A 17,383-nucleotide genomic window follows, 5' to 3' on the forward strand; every position below is an offset into this window, starting at 1 on the left:
GCAGCAGAAGAAACTGAATTCAGTATTCAGGATGTTGACCAGTCGTTTTGACGAGTTCTGCACTTGAGCTTCTCGTTAAGTATAAATGACCTGGCCAGAATAAATTTGTTCTCACTTCTCACAGAATACGTAACAAGCTCTTATGGAGAACATGTTAGCAACAGTTTCTGAATCTAGCAGATATGGAGCATTCACCAACAAAGACCTGGAAGTTCATTGGTTGACGGAGCAGATGGAGGGGTCGAAGGAGGAGATGGAGGAACCAGGGAGGAGGGAGTTCCTGTGATAAAAGAGAGGGATGGGGAGTGGACTGAAGCTGTGATAACTTCATTTGTTGTATTTCTGATAAGTGTCTAAATGCTAAAGTCTATGAACAGCATCTAGAGCGGTGGTTTAAACACTTTTACACTGAGAACACACACATCAAACCAAAATGAACTAAAACATCAACAAAACAGGGTTGAAAAAATCCAAATAATGAACTCAGACGCCTGAGAAGGAGCAGCAGAGTTGGAGAAAATCTGACGTGGAAATCAACTTATCTCTGCAGCTCGAGATTCAGAACGACAGACAACGACTGACTCATTCAGTCCACGTTCTTTACTTTTCTGACAGTTTCTTTCTGATAAGAACTTTCTCTCTCCTCCCTGCATCTCATCCCCCCACCCACCCACCCACCACCACCTCACATTCCTCCTACATTTCTGACTCGTTCTAAATCTGAACATCTGGATGCGTGACCCAGAAAATATTCTCGCAGCATCTCATTTTATTTTGGTCAGGATTTGTTCTTTAGAGTGTGCACGCTGTCATTTTACAGACAGACCATTTAAATCTCAACCTTTCGCATCACTGTGCACATCTTCAACGCCACACCAGAGCTTGTCCTGTTAGACCTGAGCCTATTCCAGAGAAGCCGGCGAACCCAGACGTTTCTGACAGCGTTGACATGTGGGATAAAGCGTCAGTGTATGTTTGCACACGTTCAAATTCTCCAATAATGAGATCCCTTTCTTCCTCTTGTTACCTGAACATGCAAATTTTTTACATGAGTGAGTCAGGAGCTCTTCTCGTCACTGCCTGGACGCCTCCAGTCATTTCACACATTAAAGGTTTGTGTTACTCTGTGCCGCTTGTCTGAATTTTAAGTAAAATGTTAGGTGACGACTCGCAGCCTCGTCCCACCCCAGCTGATATTTGCAGGATTGAAACATGCAGTTAAATATAACTCCTGCAGATTCGTCGTCAGATTGCACAGGACGTTTCTGACAGCTCTTCTCTTTTTCCAGCTCCGAGGTTCTGCTGGATGTCAAGCTGTAAGTATTTCAGTTGGCAGGCGGGGCAGCCGTAGCTCCAACCATGCACGGTCCACAAATAGAATCGATCCAAGGTGGTGTAAGGACTCAGAAATATAAAGAGAGACGTGGAGAACGCCTCAGTCACTTAATGTCACAAACTCAGTTGCACTGATTGGTTGAAGAATTATCTAAATGATGCAAAGGTGTTAGTGCTGCCTTTCTCTCAGCTCCAGTCAGTCTGACCACCCTCCTCTGACCTCCAGAAGCAACAGGTACTGATGCAACCCAAAGAAACCCAAGCAGAAACAAGCTAGAAAACGTTTCTTTAGTTCTAAAAGGTTTATACAGGAGTTAACAGAATAGAGGAAGACATCCATGTGGATATTTCTGTGTATTTGCAATCTGCTTTAAATTATCAGACCTGGACCACTTCAGCTTCCCGGCTCCTCCCCGATCAACCTTCCATCTTCATCCATTCATCCAGCAACCAATCAGAGAGCTGCCCCGATCAAGAGGCCTTTAAAAAGGCTTTGTTCGTCAAGAATGCAAAGCAGTTGTGCGACACAAAGAACAACTTCCCTTGGTGTCAGTTTTGTTAGTGAAACCTTGTTAGATGCATGTTTTGAATGGAGCTTTTGAACGACTGTGTTTTGTTCAGATTAGAACGTCTCGTACTGGAGCAGTCTTGACACGTAGAAGTGTCTTGATTAGAAAATCAGTTTTATGTTCAGTTACTTGTTACTTGTTTAATTTTAGTTTAGACCAGTTATATTTGAACTTTGGTGGCACCCCTTTTACTCCTAGATAGCTGGGTTGTAACAATGGCAACCGTCCTCTGAACAGGGGACGTGGACCGAGATCTAATCTGACTAATCTGTCCCCAAGAAGTTTCGCCTTGAGAGTAGACCATTCCATTAGGGAAGATGAACCAGATAAGAACGGTTTTCCTCCAACTAGACGAGAGTTTCAGGTGGACACCACCCATAGATGTTCTTGATTAAACCCCAACCCCCCACCAGTCCTTTAGAACCGAAGACTTGGATGAAACCTCTTCAAGAAACTCTACAAGTTCTGATTCATTCATTCATTTTCTGTAACTGCTTTTCCTCTGGAGGGTTTTGATATACCATGACCTGGATGAGAACTTTCACAGACCACAGATGTTTTCTCTTCTTCAGACCTTTCTCTGTAAACCCTGCACATGAAAACCTCACATCAGCAGTTCCTGAAATACTCAGACCACCATCTTTCCTCTGACATTGAGTTTGAACTTGCTGGCACGTGATTGCCAGATCAGATATTTGCATTAAGGAGCACTGGGAACCTTTGCACCTAGTGTACGTCTGCCTCCTGGATCAATACAATGGCTTTTTAGTATTTTTTATTTCGGTCAGTTTGGTTTTCCTGCAGCCAGCACCTCTGCACACTGTGCTCGTCTCTTCAGATGCGTCTTCCAGGACACAAGCATGCAAGCAATGTAGATGGGATCTGGTTGAAACAAAGAACAATACCCCAACATTAAAATGTACAAATTCAGAGGGGAGACACAACCTAAAGTGAAGGAGAGAGTTCTTTTTTTATTTTGTTTTAGCCATCCACTGATAGAGAACTGGAGACAGTTCATCTCATACATACGTATATAAAAAAAATAACATTCATACCCGTTTTAAACTCTAATAAAACAGACCACATGGCACCACAGGCAAACACTGCAAACACTGCAATCAGTTCCACCCAAGAAGCTTTTGTTTTAGTTTGATCCGGTCTATCGTTTGGTCTGTCATTTCTTCACTTGTCTTGAAGAGGATCCCCAGTCTGGACGTCCAGTCCTTACACCAGCCACAGCAACAGTTTCCAAACACAATTCATTAATTCATTCATTCATTAAGACATAATGATGTAACGTCCTGCACCTGTCCATGAAACAGTCTCTGAGTCAACCATCCAGTCACTTGTGCAAAAAGAGTGGTTGTAGTTTCTACACTTGGATGTGAACACCCCTAAATTGCAGCTGGTTTAATGTGTCCTGAGATCTTATGGAAGATTAAACTGTTTCTTTGTCAATTGACATGAAACTGTGCAGAATAACAACGTATTAAAGGGTTAAAGACGGAGACAGACGTCCTGGCTAAGAGAACAGCTGCATTTCAATATGAAAATAAGTGGTAAAGGTTTAAATGCAGCCTCGTGAACAGGAGTCGTTTGTAGAAGGAGTGACGACTCCTCTAGCTTGTGCTCTTGTGTCTCTGGGCCTGAGAGCTGGAGCCGCTGCCTCTCTTGCTTTGTGGCGCTCTGCTCATCTTGTCCTTCAGGCCTCTGAGGCTGTACAGTTTGCTCAAAGAGAAGCTAAATGGACCCTTGCTGTCCTCCGTGTGTCCGCGTGTCTCCGTCGCCGTCTGGGTTTCAGGCTGTGGTTTCAGGCAAGGAGTCTGGTTCTGTCCAGGTCTCGCTTTGCTCTGCGCTGCCGCCGGAGGAGGGGGTCCGGATAGAGGCTTATGAGGAGATGGCGTGTTATCCTGCGTCTGAAGGCTTCCCACGGGCTGAGAGGCCGAGACGGGTTGAGGGGATCTGGATGGTCGGGAAAGGGGGGACGCGCCGCCGTCCTGCTGCTGAACCTGCAGAAACACACGTTTGACTGAAGGTCATACTCCATTCTTCTATTAGTGAGCCAACTTATCTATAATGCAGCGTACGACTCCTGCACACGGTGACGTGAAAGCTTGGGTGCAGATGGAACAGACGCTGTTTTATTGTCACTTCAGTAAATATTACATGACTGAGCGGAGCTAAGACACGCCAACAACACCTCACTGAGCAGAACACACCAGGAAGTTAAACGCCAATAAATGTGAAAGCATCAATGTTTTACGCATTCATTAATATTGTAACGGGGTGAACATGTGCAGCAGGAGAGACAAAAGAAAAAGACTATTAAACCATTAAAGGATGTTTTTTGTCTGCACACTAAATAGGTTAGCTTAGCTTAGCTTAGCTTAGCACAAAAACTGGAAACACGGAGAAACAAAAAGCCTGGATCTGTCCACGTGTAAAGAAATGCAGCACTTTTAATGACCAATGATTCAAATGAGCATAAATGATACAGACATGAACCAAACATCTCAGTACCGATCAGCCATAACATTATGACCACCTTCATTCCTAATATTGTGCAGGTCTCCCTTGTGGTGACTCATCAGAGAATGGACATGGGCCTTCTGAGGGTGTCCTCTTGTTAGTGGGGGGCCCTTTGAGGGGAGGGGCCTCTGTGGATCATCCCACAGATACTTGATCAGTTTGGGATCTAGTGAATTTGGAGGCCAGGTCAACACCTTGTGCTGTTCTTCATGTTATTTTTTTAGTTGTTCCTAAAGTGTTTTTGTGTGTGTGTCTGTCAGGCTGCATCCTGCTGGGGATGGCTGCTGCCATCAAGGAGTGTCATTGCTATGGGGTGGGGGTGCCTGGTCTGGTCTAGGTGGGTGCTACGTGACCGCCACATGAAGCCCCGCCCCCAAACGATCTGATTGGTCCGGCATATCTTTGCTGGAGCAGAATCAGTTCCCAACAGAGAGACTCCAGATAAACTTTCCTCCACAAAACATTTGTCGTGTGTGTACTTCCTACTTCTCTGTGGCCTGACGAACGATTTTCATTTTACTTTATTAAAACACAATCGTTTATTCATGTAACACATTTTAATATTAGATCTACCCTGAGGAACAACTAAACTGCAAACTCATTTATTTCTTTGAGAGTCAGTGTAAAGGTGGTTGATATTCACTGAAGAGTCTCTTGATCGAATCATCTGCTTAGTTCTGGTTCACTGACCTTTTCTTTTTTATCTTAAGGGAACTTCATTAAGAAAAGTTTCTGTCTTCGTTCTGCTGCCCTTATCTGGCATTTTCCTTTTCCTTCACTTCTTCTGTCTCAGTTTAATGTCAAACTGTTGCAGCTCGTGGTTTGTACCTGGCACCAACTCTAAGTCTGCTGCTCTTTTCTGAGGCACGTTCTGTGGTGCATGTACAATTTAAGGCTCCCAGTGCATGCTGCATAGATCCTACATGGGGTTTTCATATGTTCCTCATGGTAAGGAACAGATAGAAAAAAAAAACAGTCTTGTGGTTTATCAATTGCAGGTTTATCAGAGCTGCACCTAAAGAGAATCCATTCCCTTCACTTGACCTGGTTCTGTTAAACTATACACTTACAGCAAACTGTGCTTTCTAATGAAACTCAACAATGCAAAAAAGATGAAGCATCTGCTGCTGTTCGTACCTTCTGCACCTCAGCCTCTCTGGTCGACTCCGTCCTCTCTCCACCGCTGGGTCTTAGCGCCTCCTCCTCTTTGTCTCGACTCTCTTCGCCAGAAATAACCTCCTCTAGATTAACGATGGACAATCGCTTAGCCTCCGTCGCCTCATTGGCTCCTTCAGGCGCTCCTCCATCGACCAGCTTCTCTGTTGAGTCGTGCAGCCCCCTCTTCCTCTTAGAGGCCTGTTTGCCTTTTCCTGACGTATCTATTGAATCTTTAATTTGGTTTAAGTGGTCTCTTACTCCGTCCTTTAACCTCTGGGATTCTCGCTTCTCACTACCGTCTTCATTTGCAGCGTCCTCTGTTTCGCTAGTAATCTGACATGATAAAGAAGATGTCGAGAGAGAAGAACTGTCCGATTTAGCAGCACCGTCGCTGTAACTTGTGAATGCAGGAACGGTGACAGCGTTTGTGTGTTTGAAGCCTCCAAGTTCAAAGGGCAGCTCACTGAGAGGAGAGTCGGTACATTCGTAGTACTCATCAGAGGTGGCGGAGTCCGGTCTCGGAGAGATGTAGCCGTCAAAGATGTCGGGCGTGGGCGTTCGGAAGTCTGGGGTTGGAGGAAATCCATCGGGAGTGGGAGTGCGTATGAGAGCTCTGAGCGAACGATCGGCAGTTGGCGAACGCAGGTCTGGAATGAGAGTCTCGGAGAGGTGTAAATGGAAGGCTTTTTCAGGAGTGTGAATGCTCCCTCGTACTTTAGGAATCTGCTCTTCGAAAGTGTTTGTGAATCGTACTTGTTTACTGTGCACGCCATCGGCAGCAGACGCGCCATCGGCGGCGCTGTCTTTACATATGTGCGGCTCATTAGAGGTAGAAACTGGAGATTCTAAAGAGTCCACATCATCTAAAACATCTATCATGTCCACAGGAGTCAGTGAATAGTAGGATATTATCTGAGGATCATGCACTCTTGCAAGGTACGATTTACAGTGTGTCACGTCTTTGTCATCTGGAACTTCACCGCCTGTTTGGTGTTTCTCTGTCTCCGTCTCTGGGGTTGTCTCAGAACTGGTTGAGGTTTCAGGATCAGTATCGTTTGGAAGTATTTCTTGGATATTCACACCTTCTGACTTCAGTGCATCAGTGATAAAATTATCTGACTGGGTTTGTAGTTCGGCTCCATCTGCTTCATCACTCTTGGTTCCCTCCTTGGTTGATCCTCCTTCATCAACCCTCTGTCTCTCTGAAGCCTCTTTGCCATTTTTATCAGTTTCTGTTAAATCTTTAGTTTCTTTAAAGGTCTTTGCATCTTCTGGTTTTATTTCTTGAATATTCACACTTGCTGATGCTTCCTCACTCTTTGTTCCCTCACTGGTTGATTCTTTTTCAGTCGTTGCTCCATTGACCGGTTTATCCGTGGCTAAATGGTTTGGCATGCTCTGTGTCTTGGAATCCTCTTTGGATCCTCCACTGGCTGATTTTGGCGCATCGGCAATCAAATCATCTGAGTAGGGTTGTAGTTCGGCTCCATCCTGTCGTCCACCTGCTTCCTCACTCTTGGTTCCCTCACTGGTTGATCCTCCTTCATCAACCCTCTGTCTCTCTGAAGCCTCTTTGCCATTTTTATCTGTTTCTGTTAAATCTTTAGTTTCTTTAAAGGTCTTTGCATCTTCTGGTTTTATTTCTTGAATATTCACACTTGCTGATTTTGATAGAATTTGGATTTGTATTATGGCTCCATCTACTTCATCACTCTTTGTTCCCTCATTGGTTGATTCTCCTTCATCGATCTTCTGCTTCCCTGATGTTTCTTTGCAGTTTTTTATTGTTTTAGTTAAATCTTTAATTTCTTTCAAGGTCTTTGGATCATCTGGTTTCATGTCTTGAACTTTCCCACTGGCTGATTTTGCTCCATCAGCAACCAAAACGTCTGTCTGGGTTTGTAGTTCGACTCCATTCGGTCGTCGATCTCCTTCTTTATTCTTTATCTCTTGGGATGTTGAACTCTGTTGTTGCTGCAGAGTTACTTCTCGTTTTTTTTTGTCACTGCTGTTCTCTAGTTCTGGGACAGTTTCAGACTCTTTCACTGCGGATGTCTCTGTAGAAGTCTCGTCATGGACTATTAAAGGTCCTATGCTGGTCTCCAGCCTCCTGACAATGGAGATTACCGGCAGCTTCTTGCCATCGCTGCTGTCGATGTTGTCTTTGATAACCAGCTGCACAGTACGAGGTTTAGGAATGGGAGGAGTTGAGTTCAAACAAGATGGTGTTGAAGATGGAGATGGAGATGGAGGGAGTGGAGTATTTATTGCTGTAGAAGAAGATGTACGAGTACGAAGAGGAGTGGAGGAGCTTGTAGTAACGTTGCTGTGACTTCTTTCAGAAAGGACCGGGGAAATAACCGACTGAGAAGCAGATGATGTGGAAACGTCGCCGTGGACGACGGAAGTCTGGATGTCAGGAGAGATTTCTGGTTGCGAATCCGTCTTTTCATGTTTAGAGGTTTGTGTACCGTGTGAATCCAGAATGTGAGTCCTGTGCACAGCAGCACTTTGTATGTTTAGATTAGTGACAGTTTCTTCTTCCTGTTTCGTGTCTGATTCTGACGTAGGACCGTTTGAGGAGACAGTTTGTGATGTTTGGGTTTTGTTGTCCGGAGCTGGTGCTTGTGCACTGAGCTTTGGTGTTTCATGGCCTCCATCTTGGTTTGAACACAGTTCATGGTTGATAGTGGTGTCCTTCTCAGGTTCAGACTGTTGCCCAGATGCAGGGGATTTCTGTTCAGGTGCCTCATTTTGTGGAGGTCCATTGAGTCGTGCCGGCTCCTCAGCTTTGATTTTATCTTTATTCGACTCCTCAGGTTTAGATGTCGGCTGTCTTGGCGTCGCGACCTGTGGTAGGGTTTCCTTTGCCTTGCTGAAAGGACTGCTGAACCTGATAGCCTGGCTGGTTTCAAACATCTCCGAGCGTTGCAGATGCACCTGAGTCGGCTTGTTGGCATCCCGAACGTTAATGAATCCTATAACATCACTCGGGGGGTCAGGTTCTGGCCAGGTGGGCAAGTAAGTGATTAAAATAGCTTTTTCTAGACCCACTAGTCCAGGGTGGAGGGGGGGCTCATTCTGTGTGGTCTCTCGACTTGCCCTCCCTTGCTTCTTCTTTTTGGAGTTGTCTGAAACTTGGGGCTCTTTGGGGCCGTCGCGGCCGGCCGGGTTGGCGGGGTTGGTGGGGCTGGGGTTGCTCGCAGCAACCAGGGCGTATTTGGGGTTGTGGAGTTTCCGAGCAACAGCAGCAGAAGGGGGCGCCACGGCAGCTGGCTGAGGAAGGGGTTCCAGCTCAGGCTCAGGATCCATGGGGACCTGCCGGAGGTCAACGGAGCTGGAGGAGGCGTAGAGGACGCGGAAGAGTCGGTCGAAGCCATCCGCCGCCTGGCCCGTGATCACGGTGATGAGGTTTCTATCAAGTCGAGAGGACGTCCAAGTGAAACTGCAAACACAAAACAAAGACAAAGACAAAGACAATACGGTTAAACTTTTTCTCTAGTCCTGAATGTCTAGAGTAGAAGACGACGACCAAGATGTCTCCACGTCTCCAATGTTGTTGTCCACATGGATTCCAGCTTGGTGCATCTTCTCAAACTTCCTTCTACCTCCATGTTTTCTCCTCACCTGACGTTTACCCCCACGTGGAGCAGACATGCTCAGAGAGAATGGCCTTATTACAACCAGATCAAGAGTTTACATGGTTATCAGAGGTTTACATCAGCCCTCCACACCTGATTGAGTTTTTTAATCTGATTAAGGCAGTGTTATTCTGATTATTAGTGGAATATAAGTTTCCATATACACTAAGCCACAGACTACATATAATCTGCATTCTGAAAGAAGAGAACTAAGAGTATTTCTTGTTTCTCAGGAACTGCACTGTAAAAACATTTATATATGTACACTGGATACATTTACAACCTGTTTGTCTACTCTACTAATAGAACATGTCGTTTATTCATATCTCACCATGCAAAAAAAACAAAAAACAAAGACAGGTGGGGCAGAAGAAGATCACCTCTTTGCACACATGATGCACACTGACCTGTATGAGCCAGACACAGCTTTGTCTCCATCGATGAACATGAACCTGTGGCCCATTCGCCCTCTGACTTTAGTGCAGGACCGAGTGTGGAACACAGTTCCTTCTGTGCAGCGAACGCGAAGATGCTGGAAAAACAAAACGAAACACAGAGATCATATTTCAGATCCAGAACTACCTTCAGGCCATGACTAAACACAATAGCAGTGATTTACTAATCTTGAAACAGTGAAGAACAATTGTTAATTTGATGATCGTGTGAAGTCATGTTGTCTCTAAGTGACCTGTATGCTTCCACTTGAAATCTGGTGTCCCACAGGGATCAGTTCTCGGTCCACTTCCTTATGGGTACTATATCTGAATGCAAATACTTGACAAAAGTGATGCTTTTTGAGAATGTTTCCACAAACTTTAATGGAAAAACACTGTAAAACACTACTATTATCTGATTCAGATCTGGTGTCCCACAGGGATCTGTTATCGGTCCACTTCTTTATGTTTCCTGTATTCGAATCCAAAGGGTGTAACAACTGATACGCTTATGGTGCTTTTGCATACACTGCATGTCTCTGTTTCATTAAAGTCTGGTGTCTGTTGGAAATTTCATTTTACTTTTCTGTTACACAATTAAGAATTTAGATTTCAGTCCTCCATAATTTCAGCATTTTAAGCGTTATCGGTTCACCAAACACTTCCATACCATTTCTTTAAATGTGCACAATGTCCTTGTGTGTCTGTGTATGCACACATTTTTTTTTTTACATGTGCAAACATAGCCACTCTAACAGGTCTACAGGTGTGACCGTATGACTGATGCATTCAATGAGCTGCTTATCTACCGTTCATGACAATAAAAGAATGGTAAAGGATACGGAGTAGTCATAAATGACAGATAAAACATTAACACCTCATCAAGTCAAATCAACCACAATAAACCACAACACTGTTAAAGTATGCATCCAATTATGAAATGTCCCCGACGCTTATTAGACACTCCTGATAATATTTTATAAGCTTTCATTTTAATGGGTCACCCTGACACAGAAGCCTTTTAGTTTAGACTTGAACCGTCTCATTTGAGGAGGTTCAGTCTGACCTTTAGGTGCTGAACACATTATACAACCAGTCGTCTTTCCTCCCTCCTTTTACCACACCCTTGACTCTGTCATTCCTTTGGTTAACTGATCAGATAAATCCACATTCCTCAGAACTGCTGGCATTGAGCACTTAAAGCTGTCAGACAAAACTTTTTTTATGTGAACATAAAACCACAAAAGAAGCTTTAATTGCAAAGTGTACCGTAGAGATCGCAGTCGACTGCAGATTTGCACTTGTCGAGTTTGCAGATTTGTGTTCTTAAACCACACCAGACGTCAGGAGACAGAAGAATTTGGCACCTCTTCACTCCCAGTAACGTGCCATATTCCACACCTTAACCAAATCCATCTCGTCACTTACTGCTTTCCTGTAAAATCTACAGCTTCCTTGAGTTTCAGCTTCTCCACAGAGTCATCATTTGTGCAGATTTTGCAGCCACTGCTGTATAGCTGGACTACAAATTCTCTGGGCTGCCACAAACCAAGACTATGAATATCATAAATACTCCATTTATTTGTCAGAACAGGCTCCGATCCAGAGATTGATCCTGCAGAGTATGCGGCCGTGAAATGGATATAAAACTGTCAGACACTTCTCATCAAAATAAAAACTGGAACAGCTATTAAAAGAATAAAGAAAGACGGGCACGCTTGCATGAATTGTTTGATCTGAAACAACGACTCCTCTCTGTGTGAGGAAAAGCTGCACTTTCTTACCACAATCAAACACTTCAAATATTTGACTAACTTCAGGCGAAGTGTGCACTAAAGAGATAAAGCGCCAGAAAAGCAAATGCAGCTAAGATAAAAACCTAATTCACGTATTATGTTACGAGGCAGATGAACATATTGCTGCTAAAGCACAAACTGTCAAACGACTCCAGACCCAGATGGAACCGAAAGCTGTTACAGCCTTTGTGTTTCACTTTGCTTCCCCCGAGACAGAAACTGGCAGAGCGGAGCGTGAGAGTCTGTGCTTGTGTGAGGTCCACGTCGGATACGTACTGCGTGGACGTTTTAGACAATTGGCGGCGTTTCGATTAATGTCCATCACAGAAGATTAACACTATATAATAGTGTGCAGAGGTGTTAAACGTCCACGGAGTCCCGCAGCAGATAATATGACTCCACAGAGCTCAGATCTCAACATTAAGCCCGTCAGAGATCAGGTCAGAAACAAAGGGAGCCGCTAGCATCACTAAAGTGAGCCGTGTTTAGTCGACTGTAACCATTAACAACCTCTTATCTACTGTTCTTGGGGAGGAATCACATGTCACCGGAGACATTGGCAGCCTTATGTCATAACAATAACGTGTGGTTTGGCAGCTGGGACTAAAGATTTACGTCTCAAAAGGAAAACACAATAGCCTTTCCCACGCACCTCGATTTCATACGTCCAAACAAGAACAAGATCTCTTTATCTTTTATTATATAGCTAGTGGTTTTTCTTTTACGATAACAGGCCAATTAGAAAGCCACAAACTCAGAAACCCGTATATGTTTGTGTGTGCATGTGTGTTCTCGTTTTTCTTAACCCTAGAACAGGGAGATTGTTGTCACGTGATGTTCGTTGTGCTGCTGCCGTCTGATTTGCGTCTGTAATCGGGTTCCTTCAGGTCGCGCAGTGACGTCATCGAAGGTACGACTGTTCCCTCGCTCCGATCCCTGTTTTTTTTTTGTTATTTTTTTTCTACAGCTACGTGTTCATTAGTGTTTGTGCATTAAATCAGACGATCGTAATAACTTGCAACCGGATTTTTATGGCAGCGTACCATGCACATCTATCATCCTGTCACAGGCTTGGATAATCTGGCACGCCAATTATCGGATCTTTATTCTTTGATACTAGAGCTTGGTAAGCAGTCCTGGAATTTGCATATAATTCTTGTTTAGTGTAATGCTTATAAAAGCACTTCAATATATTTTGACGAGAAGTATTTTTTTATCAGGTGAAACAAACCCGACGTTAGCTGTGGTGTTACTAATTATAACGTTAGTGTTCTAGGGTTAAGTAGTGAGGGCTAAACTCCTGCAGAATACCCCCACAACTTCCTGCATGGTTTAAAAAGCTCTGTGGTTTTAGAGTAGACGTTACAATAAATAAAAATGTCTTGACTTCAGTTGCCAGATGTTGTTACCTTGTGTTCTACAACAGCGTTAGAGTTATTTTTATTCCCAGTGGGGACAAACCTCACCTTGGTCTGAGGACATGAATGAACTGAGACAGATATTTACCAAATCTATATTTAAGTTTATTAATGGGTGTGGTGGCTGGTGGAGCTGTTTTATTGATTGTTATTACGTGTTTGTCTGAAGAAGAGACAAAGCATTAATTAAAATGGGTTAAAATGTTCCTGCAAATGCAATAAATCCAACGGTTTGTCTGGAAATGTGTCTTTAAGAGCTGCATGAAATGAATCCCATGTCAGCAGGTACAGACGCTGTGTGTACAACTCAGATGTAATTTGCACGATGGTTTCAGGTCAAAGATCCACCTCTCTGGAAGTTTTCATTTTCTGTTTGCTTATCTCTCTCTGGTTATAAACCCTCCGTCCAGAGCTGTGTCGAGTCAATCTGTCCAAACTATTTGGTCTTTGATGACTGTCCCACTGTCCCACCCTCCTCCTCCTCGTGTGTCTAAGTTGTGCCTTGATTGCCTGAGTGGAGTCAGGTGTGTGGGACTGGGTTTACCAGCTGCCAGCTTCAACTCCTCCACTCTGCCAGACTGTAGGCTCATCTCCACCGTTAACCCCGTTCCAACCTCCTCGGGTCTTGCATGCTAATTTCAGCTTTTCTCATCTGCCTGCAGATCTCTGGGGTTTTAATCTCGCCATCGTCTCACCTGGCCCCTCAAATTCTCCAGCTGGACTCCCTCTTCCACCGTGGCCTGGATGCCAGACCAACGGGCCAATCAACAGGCTCTATGTGGCGATGGGCCGAAGTTAAGTTTCCAGCTAAATAGCTCTGAGACTTATATATTTTTTCCTGAATCGGTTGAAGCACAAACTTCATTTTTTTTCTCCAGCCAACGTCCTCCCTGACAACCATCCACAAATGCCGAAGTGCGAGGTTAGTGGCTTACCTTAAGGTGTCCAGCGTGCATGTTGGCCCTGTGACACATGGCCAGGAAGTGAGGTAGCGCTGTCCGTTCCAGCAGGATGTAAACAGAAACCCTCCTTTTGAAGCCGGCGTCGATCAAGTCCCTGAAGATGTCGACGTCGGTGAAGACGTCCATCACCACGGCAATCACCTGGAGACGCACAGACACGGCTCTCACATCCTTTTACAAAACAGTTTACGAACGAGGTGAAATTTGTTAAGAAAATAAGTGTAACTTCTGCACACTCAGTGTCGTGTTATGTCTGCTAAAACCATGCAGAAATTCCAGTTACGGTCATAAAAATGTAATTTTTGCATTTTGCAAAACCCAGACTGGACCCTCTGGCGGGCTTGTTTTGGACCACGGGCCTTATGTTTGGCAACCCCTAGTGGCTCACGCCTGGGGCTGGAAGTTACTACACAAACACAGCTTTTACCTTTTTCCTGTTAAACAAACAAGACTCGGGTCGTTCTTCGGGTTTCGGGTAAAATATTTGAGCGCTCCACTTTTTGTTTTTGGACCCACAAAAGGTTTGTTTCAATCGATAAGAGAAGCTGCTGGGAAATAAAACCCCGTCATAAACTGTTCGGGTGACTCGGCTGCAGGAAGAGACGGGCAGAGCTGCACATATCGATGCAAATATACGGAATGACACAGGGTTACAGCGCTCAGTGCTCCTGTCTGGTCCTGATAAAGCGGCTTAATCAAGATGCACTTTACTCTTGGCCGGTCAGCAGCCTGTACTCTGGCCCCGTCCTGGCTGCTCTGCTCAGTCTGTCAACGGTTAAAGTTTGGTCAGAGGAATAAGGTGTTGAAGAAGGAAACATGTCAGAGCTTTGTTTGGATAAAAAAATGAACTAAAGTGACACTTTAATGAGTTAATATTAGGATCTAAGTACAGGCCTACAGAGCTGAAGTGAATACTAATGGACTGATACTAATGTGTGTATAAGAAAATAAGATAAAAAGGTGCAAATAAATTAGTTTCTCTAATTAAAGAAACCTTCCACGCACCTTCTGCGCCTGTGCAATCATTTTCCTGACCACCTCCTTGATGTGGACCTGACCCTCCAGAGGGGGCTGCGTGTGCACCGTGGTGCGCGTCACCCCCCGGTACGCCTCGCTGCTGGGCCAGCCCAGGTCCATCTGCGGGATGGAGGTGTCCGACAGGTCGGGCCAGTAGTGCAGGGACAGCGGCGCCGGTTCTCCTTCTCCTCCTCCTCCTCCTCCTCCAGCCTCATTGTCCGGGAACAGCTCGGAGCCCGGGTCGTACGGCTCCACCGCCCCGGACAGAGCCTCGAGCTCCGGGTCGGACAGGAAGCCCCGCAGGCCGCGAGCCTCCAGGTGCTTGAGGAACGCCTCGCGACCATCCCTCAGGAGCGCCTCGAGCGCGAGCCGCTGCTCCTCGCAGTAGAAGAACTCGGCTTTGGACTCGTGCGTCCGCGGGTTCACGTGGTTGTCGTCCAGACACTGGACCTGGGACAGAGCCATGAGCGGAGGACTCACCGGAAAACGACGCGTAAACTTTGACAAGTGTCCCCAAAAGTGTCTCTTTAGTCCTTTAGCTCCACAGGTGAGTCATGTCCTCTTCCTCGGTCAGTCTCGGAGCTCGTGTGTCCGGCCATGGCGCGTCAACACTCGGCCATTATTACTGATATCTCCCCCGTTACCGAATAGAGAACTTACCGGTTAGAGAGAGAGAGAGAAAGTGACATGCCGCCGGCGGCACCGCCCGACAGGTGTGACCCTGACAGATAAAACACACCTACCCTCCACTGTCTCACTAGCGCACACCTTTTTTTTTTTTCTTTCTTTTTGTCACGTGACCCGCGGAGCTCCAGGCCTGGGTTTGGTGAACAGAGCGACATCAGGAATGATTAACGAGGCCCTCAGCTCCTGGAAAAACCATCAGCGCCTCAAACGGAGCTGTTGGACCTGTTCGCTCCTGCCTCCTCCTCAGACCTGGTGCCAGGCAGCGTGGGTGAGCTCCAGCAGGGACACACCTGAGGACACCGCACAGAGGTAGGAACAACATGGAGGCACCTGGAGCCGCTTAAACATCCTCCCATCACCACCAGCTCCAAAACCACAACCACTATGAGTCTAACCTTTGACCTCTTCAGTTAAATAAAAAGTCAGAGGTTTACGCAACAACAACAGAGACAAGTCTTCACAGAGACACGGTTATATATTCTACCGTCTAATGACTTTATCTGATCTCCACAGAGATTAAACCTCCGCACGTCATTACATTATCAGCAGATCAGACGCAGAGAAGGTCGTAATTAGATTTAATTTCACCCTAGAAGACGGCGGGACGTCATAAAGACATGAAGCTTGATGCAGCAGGGAGTTATTAGAGTCCTCAGTGACGCTCACGCTGCAGGACCCCGTCTGTTACCGCCACTAGTCTCTAACTTTGTCCTCGTGAGGTGAACGTACGACAAAAACTGACTTTTAACTTTATTCGGTGACAGTCTGATGGAAACCTGAGGCTCAGTTATATTTCTATCAGATGGCCAGTAGCTGCAGACGTCTTCTTAAATAGAAGAGGACACAATATTTTTATGCTCTGGACACATGTGGCGTGCAAAAAAGAGGATGCACTAACGGGATATTAGAACTTAGAGCTCTAATTCACAATAACCTTTAACACTCTTGCTCTTTTACATCTGGTGGTTTATTCTTTTTTTTTCTGCACTAATTAACGTGACTGGAACATTTTGTTTGCGTCCAGTCAGTTTCTGTAAAACAGAACTCCTCCTTAAACCTTAACCATTTCCAACTTTCACTCTGTCTGGGTTTCACTACTGATGGTTTGTTTACTGAACGTATTTTCCTGACTCATCTTTTCCTTGTTGACTTGCCAGCTGGCAGAAGACTGATAAAGTGTTGCTCTGGTTCCCAGGCTGCTGAGGCCTGTCACTCACTGTTCCAACCGTTTGGTCTGAACAGAACTGATGTCACACTTCCTCACTCTTCCTCTTCCTCTTCCCGCCGCCTCGTCTCTTTTTTCCTCTCGTTCCAGTCCCCTCATAACTTCCCTCCCGTGCGTCTCTGTGACAATGAGATGACACAGATACGTCGTCTGGAGGTCTCGCGCTCCTTCATCTGCCACGCGCTCACTTCAAAGTGACTCAGCAGCTTTAAAAAGATTACAGGAAGCAAACTACGAGGCTATTTCTGGCGCACCTTTAACTCCATTCTTCTCCTCCACGCGCTTATTGACTAACCGTCGTCGGAGGTGACTCTGTCGCAAAACATCAACACAAAAGAAGTGATTCAGTCCAGGCTTTCTGGGACGTGACCGTGTGGAGAGGATCTGTTGAATGTCACAAAGAGTTAGAATTATTACCTCAGAAATATCTGAATACGATCCAGTTAAACCTGAACAGATGTGTTTCTACCACGACCACATATCTGATATCATTCTAACATAAATAATTAATTTTTATCTGCGTTATTATTGAACAGACGATAAAGAATGCAAAAGCTTTTCATGGACAGTGTTTCTTCAAACCCGATCAGTCATTCTGATCAGAGATGATCT

General features: G+C 45.2%; 1 protein-coding gene across 1 annotated transcript; it reads right to left on the reverse strand.

Annotated features, from left to right (window-relative positions):
* Positions 1-2,853: 2,853 nt before the first annotated feature.
* Positions 2,854-15,547, reverse strand: LOC311507147 (uncharacterized protein). Its single transcript, XM_084571393.1, has 5 exons — positions 14,848-15,547; positions 13,816-13,983; positions 9,640-9,764; positions 5,571-9,036; positions 2,854-3,913 (listed from the first exon to the last, which is right to left on the reverse strand). The coding sequence occupies exons 1-5, from the start codon at positions 15,322-15,324 to the stop codon at positions 3,524-3,526; spliced, it is 4,626 nt and encodes a 1,541-aa protein (XP_084427519.1). The 5' UTR covers positions 15,325-15,547; the 3' UTR covers positions 2,854-3,523.
* Between the last annotated feature and the right edge of the window lie 1,836 nt (positions 15,548-17,383).

Source organism: Chelon labrosus (assembly GCF_963514085.1).
Source record: "Chelon labrosus genome assembly, chromosome: 21".
Classification (NCBI taxonomy): Eukaryota; Metazoa; Chordata; class Actinopteri; order Mugiliformes; family Mugilidae; genus Chelon; species Chelon labrosus.

Bases quoted from the DNA above. Each gene is read 5' to 3' on its own strand.
- LOC311507147 (XM_084571393.1), bottom strand. From the start codon at position 15,324: ATGGCTCTGTCCCAGGTCCAGTGTCTGGACGACAACCACGTGAACCCG. The intron at 13,984-14,847 runs GTGCGTGGAAGG...GTGCGTCTCCAG, and splicing joins TGATTGCACAGGCGCAGAAG to GTGATTGCCGTGGTGATGGA. The intron at 3,914-5,570 runs GTACGAACAGCA...GTGTTTCTGCAG, and splicing joins GAGAGGCTGAGGTGCAGAAG to GTTCAGCAGCAGGACGGCGG.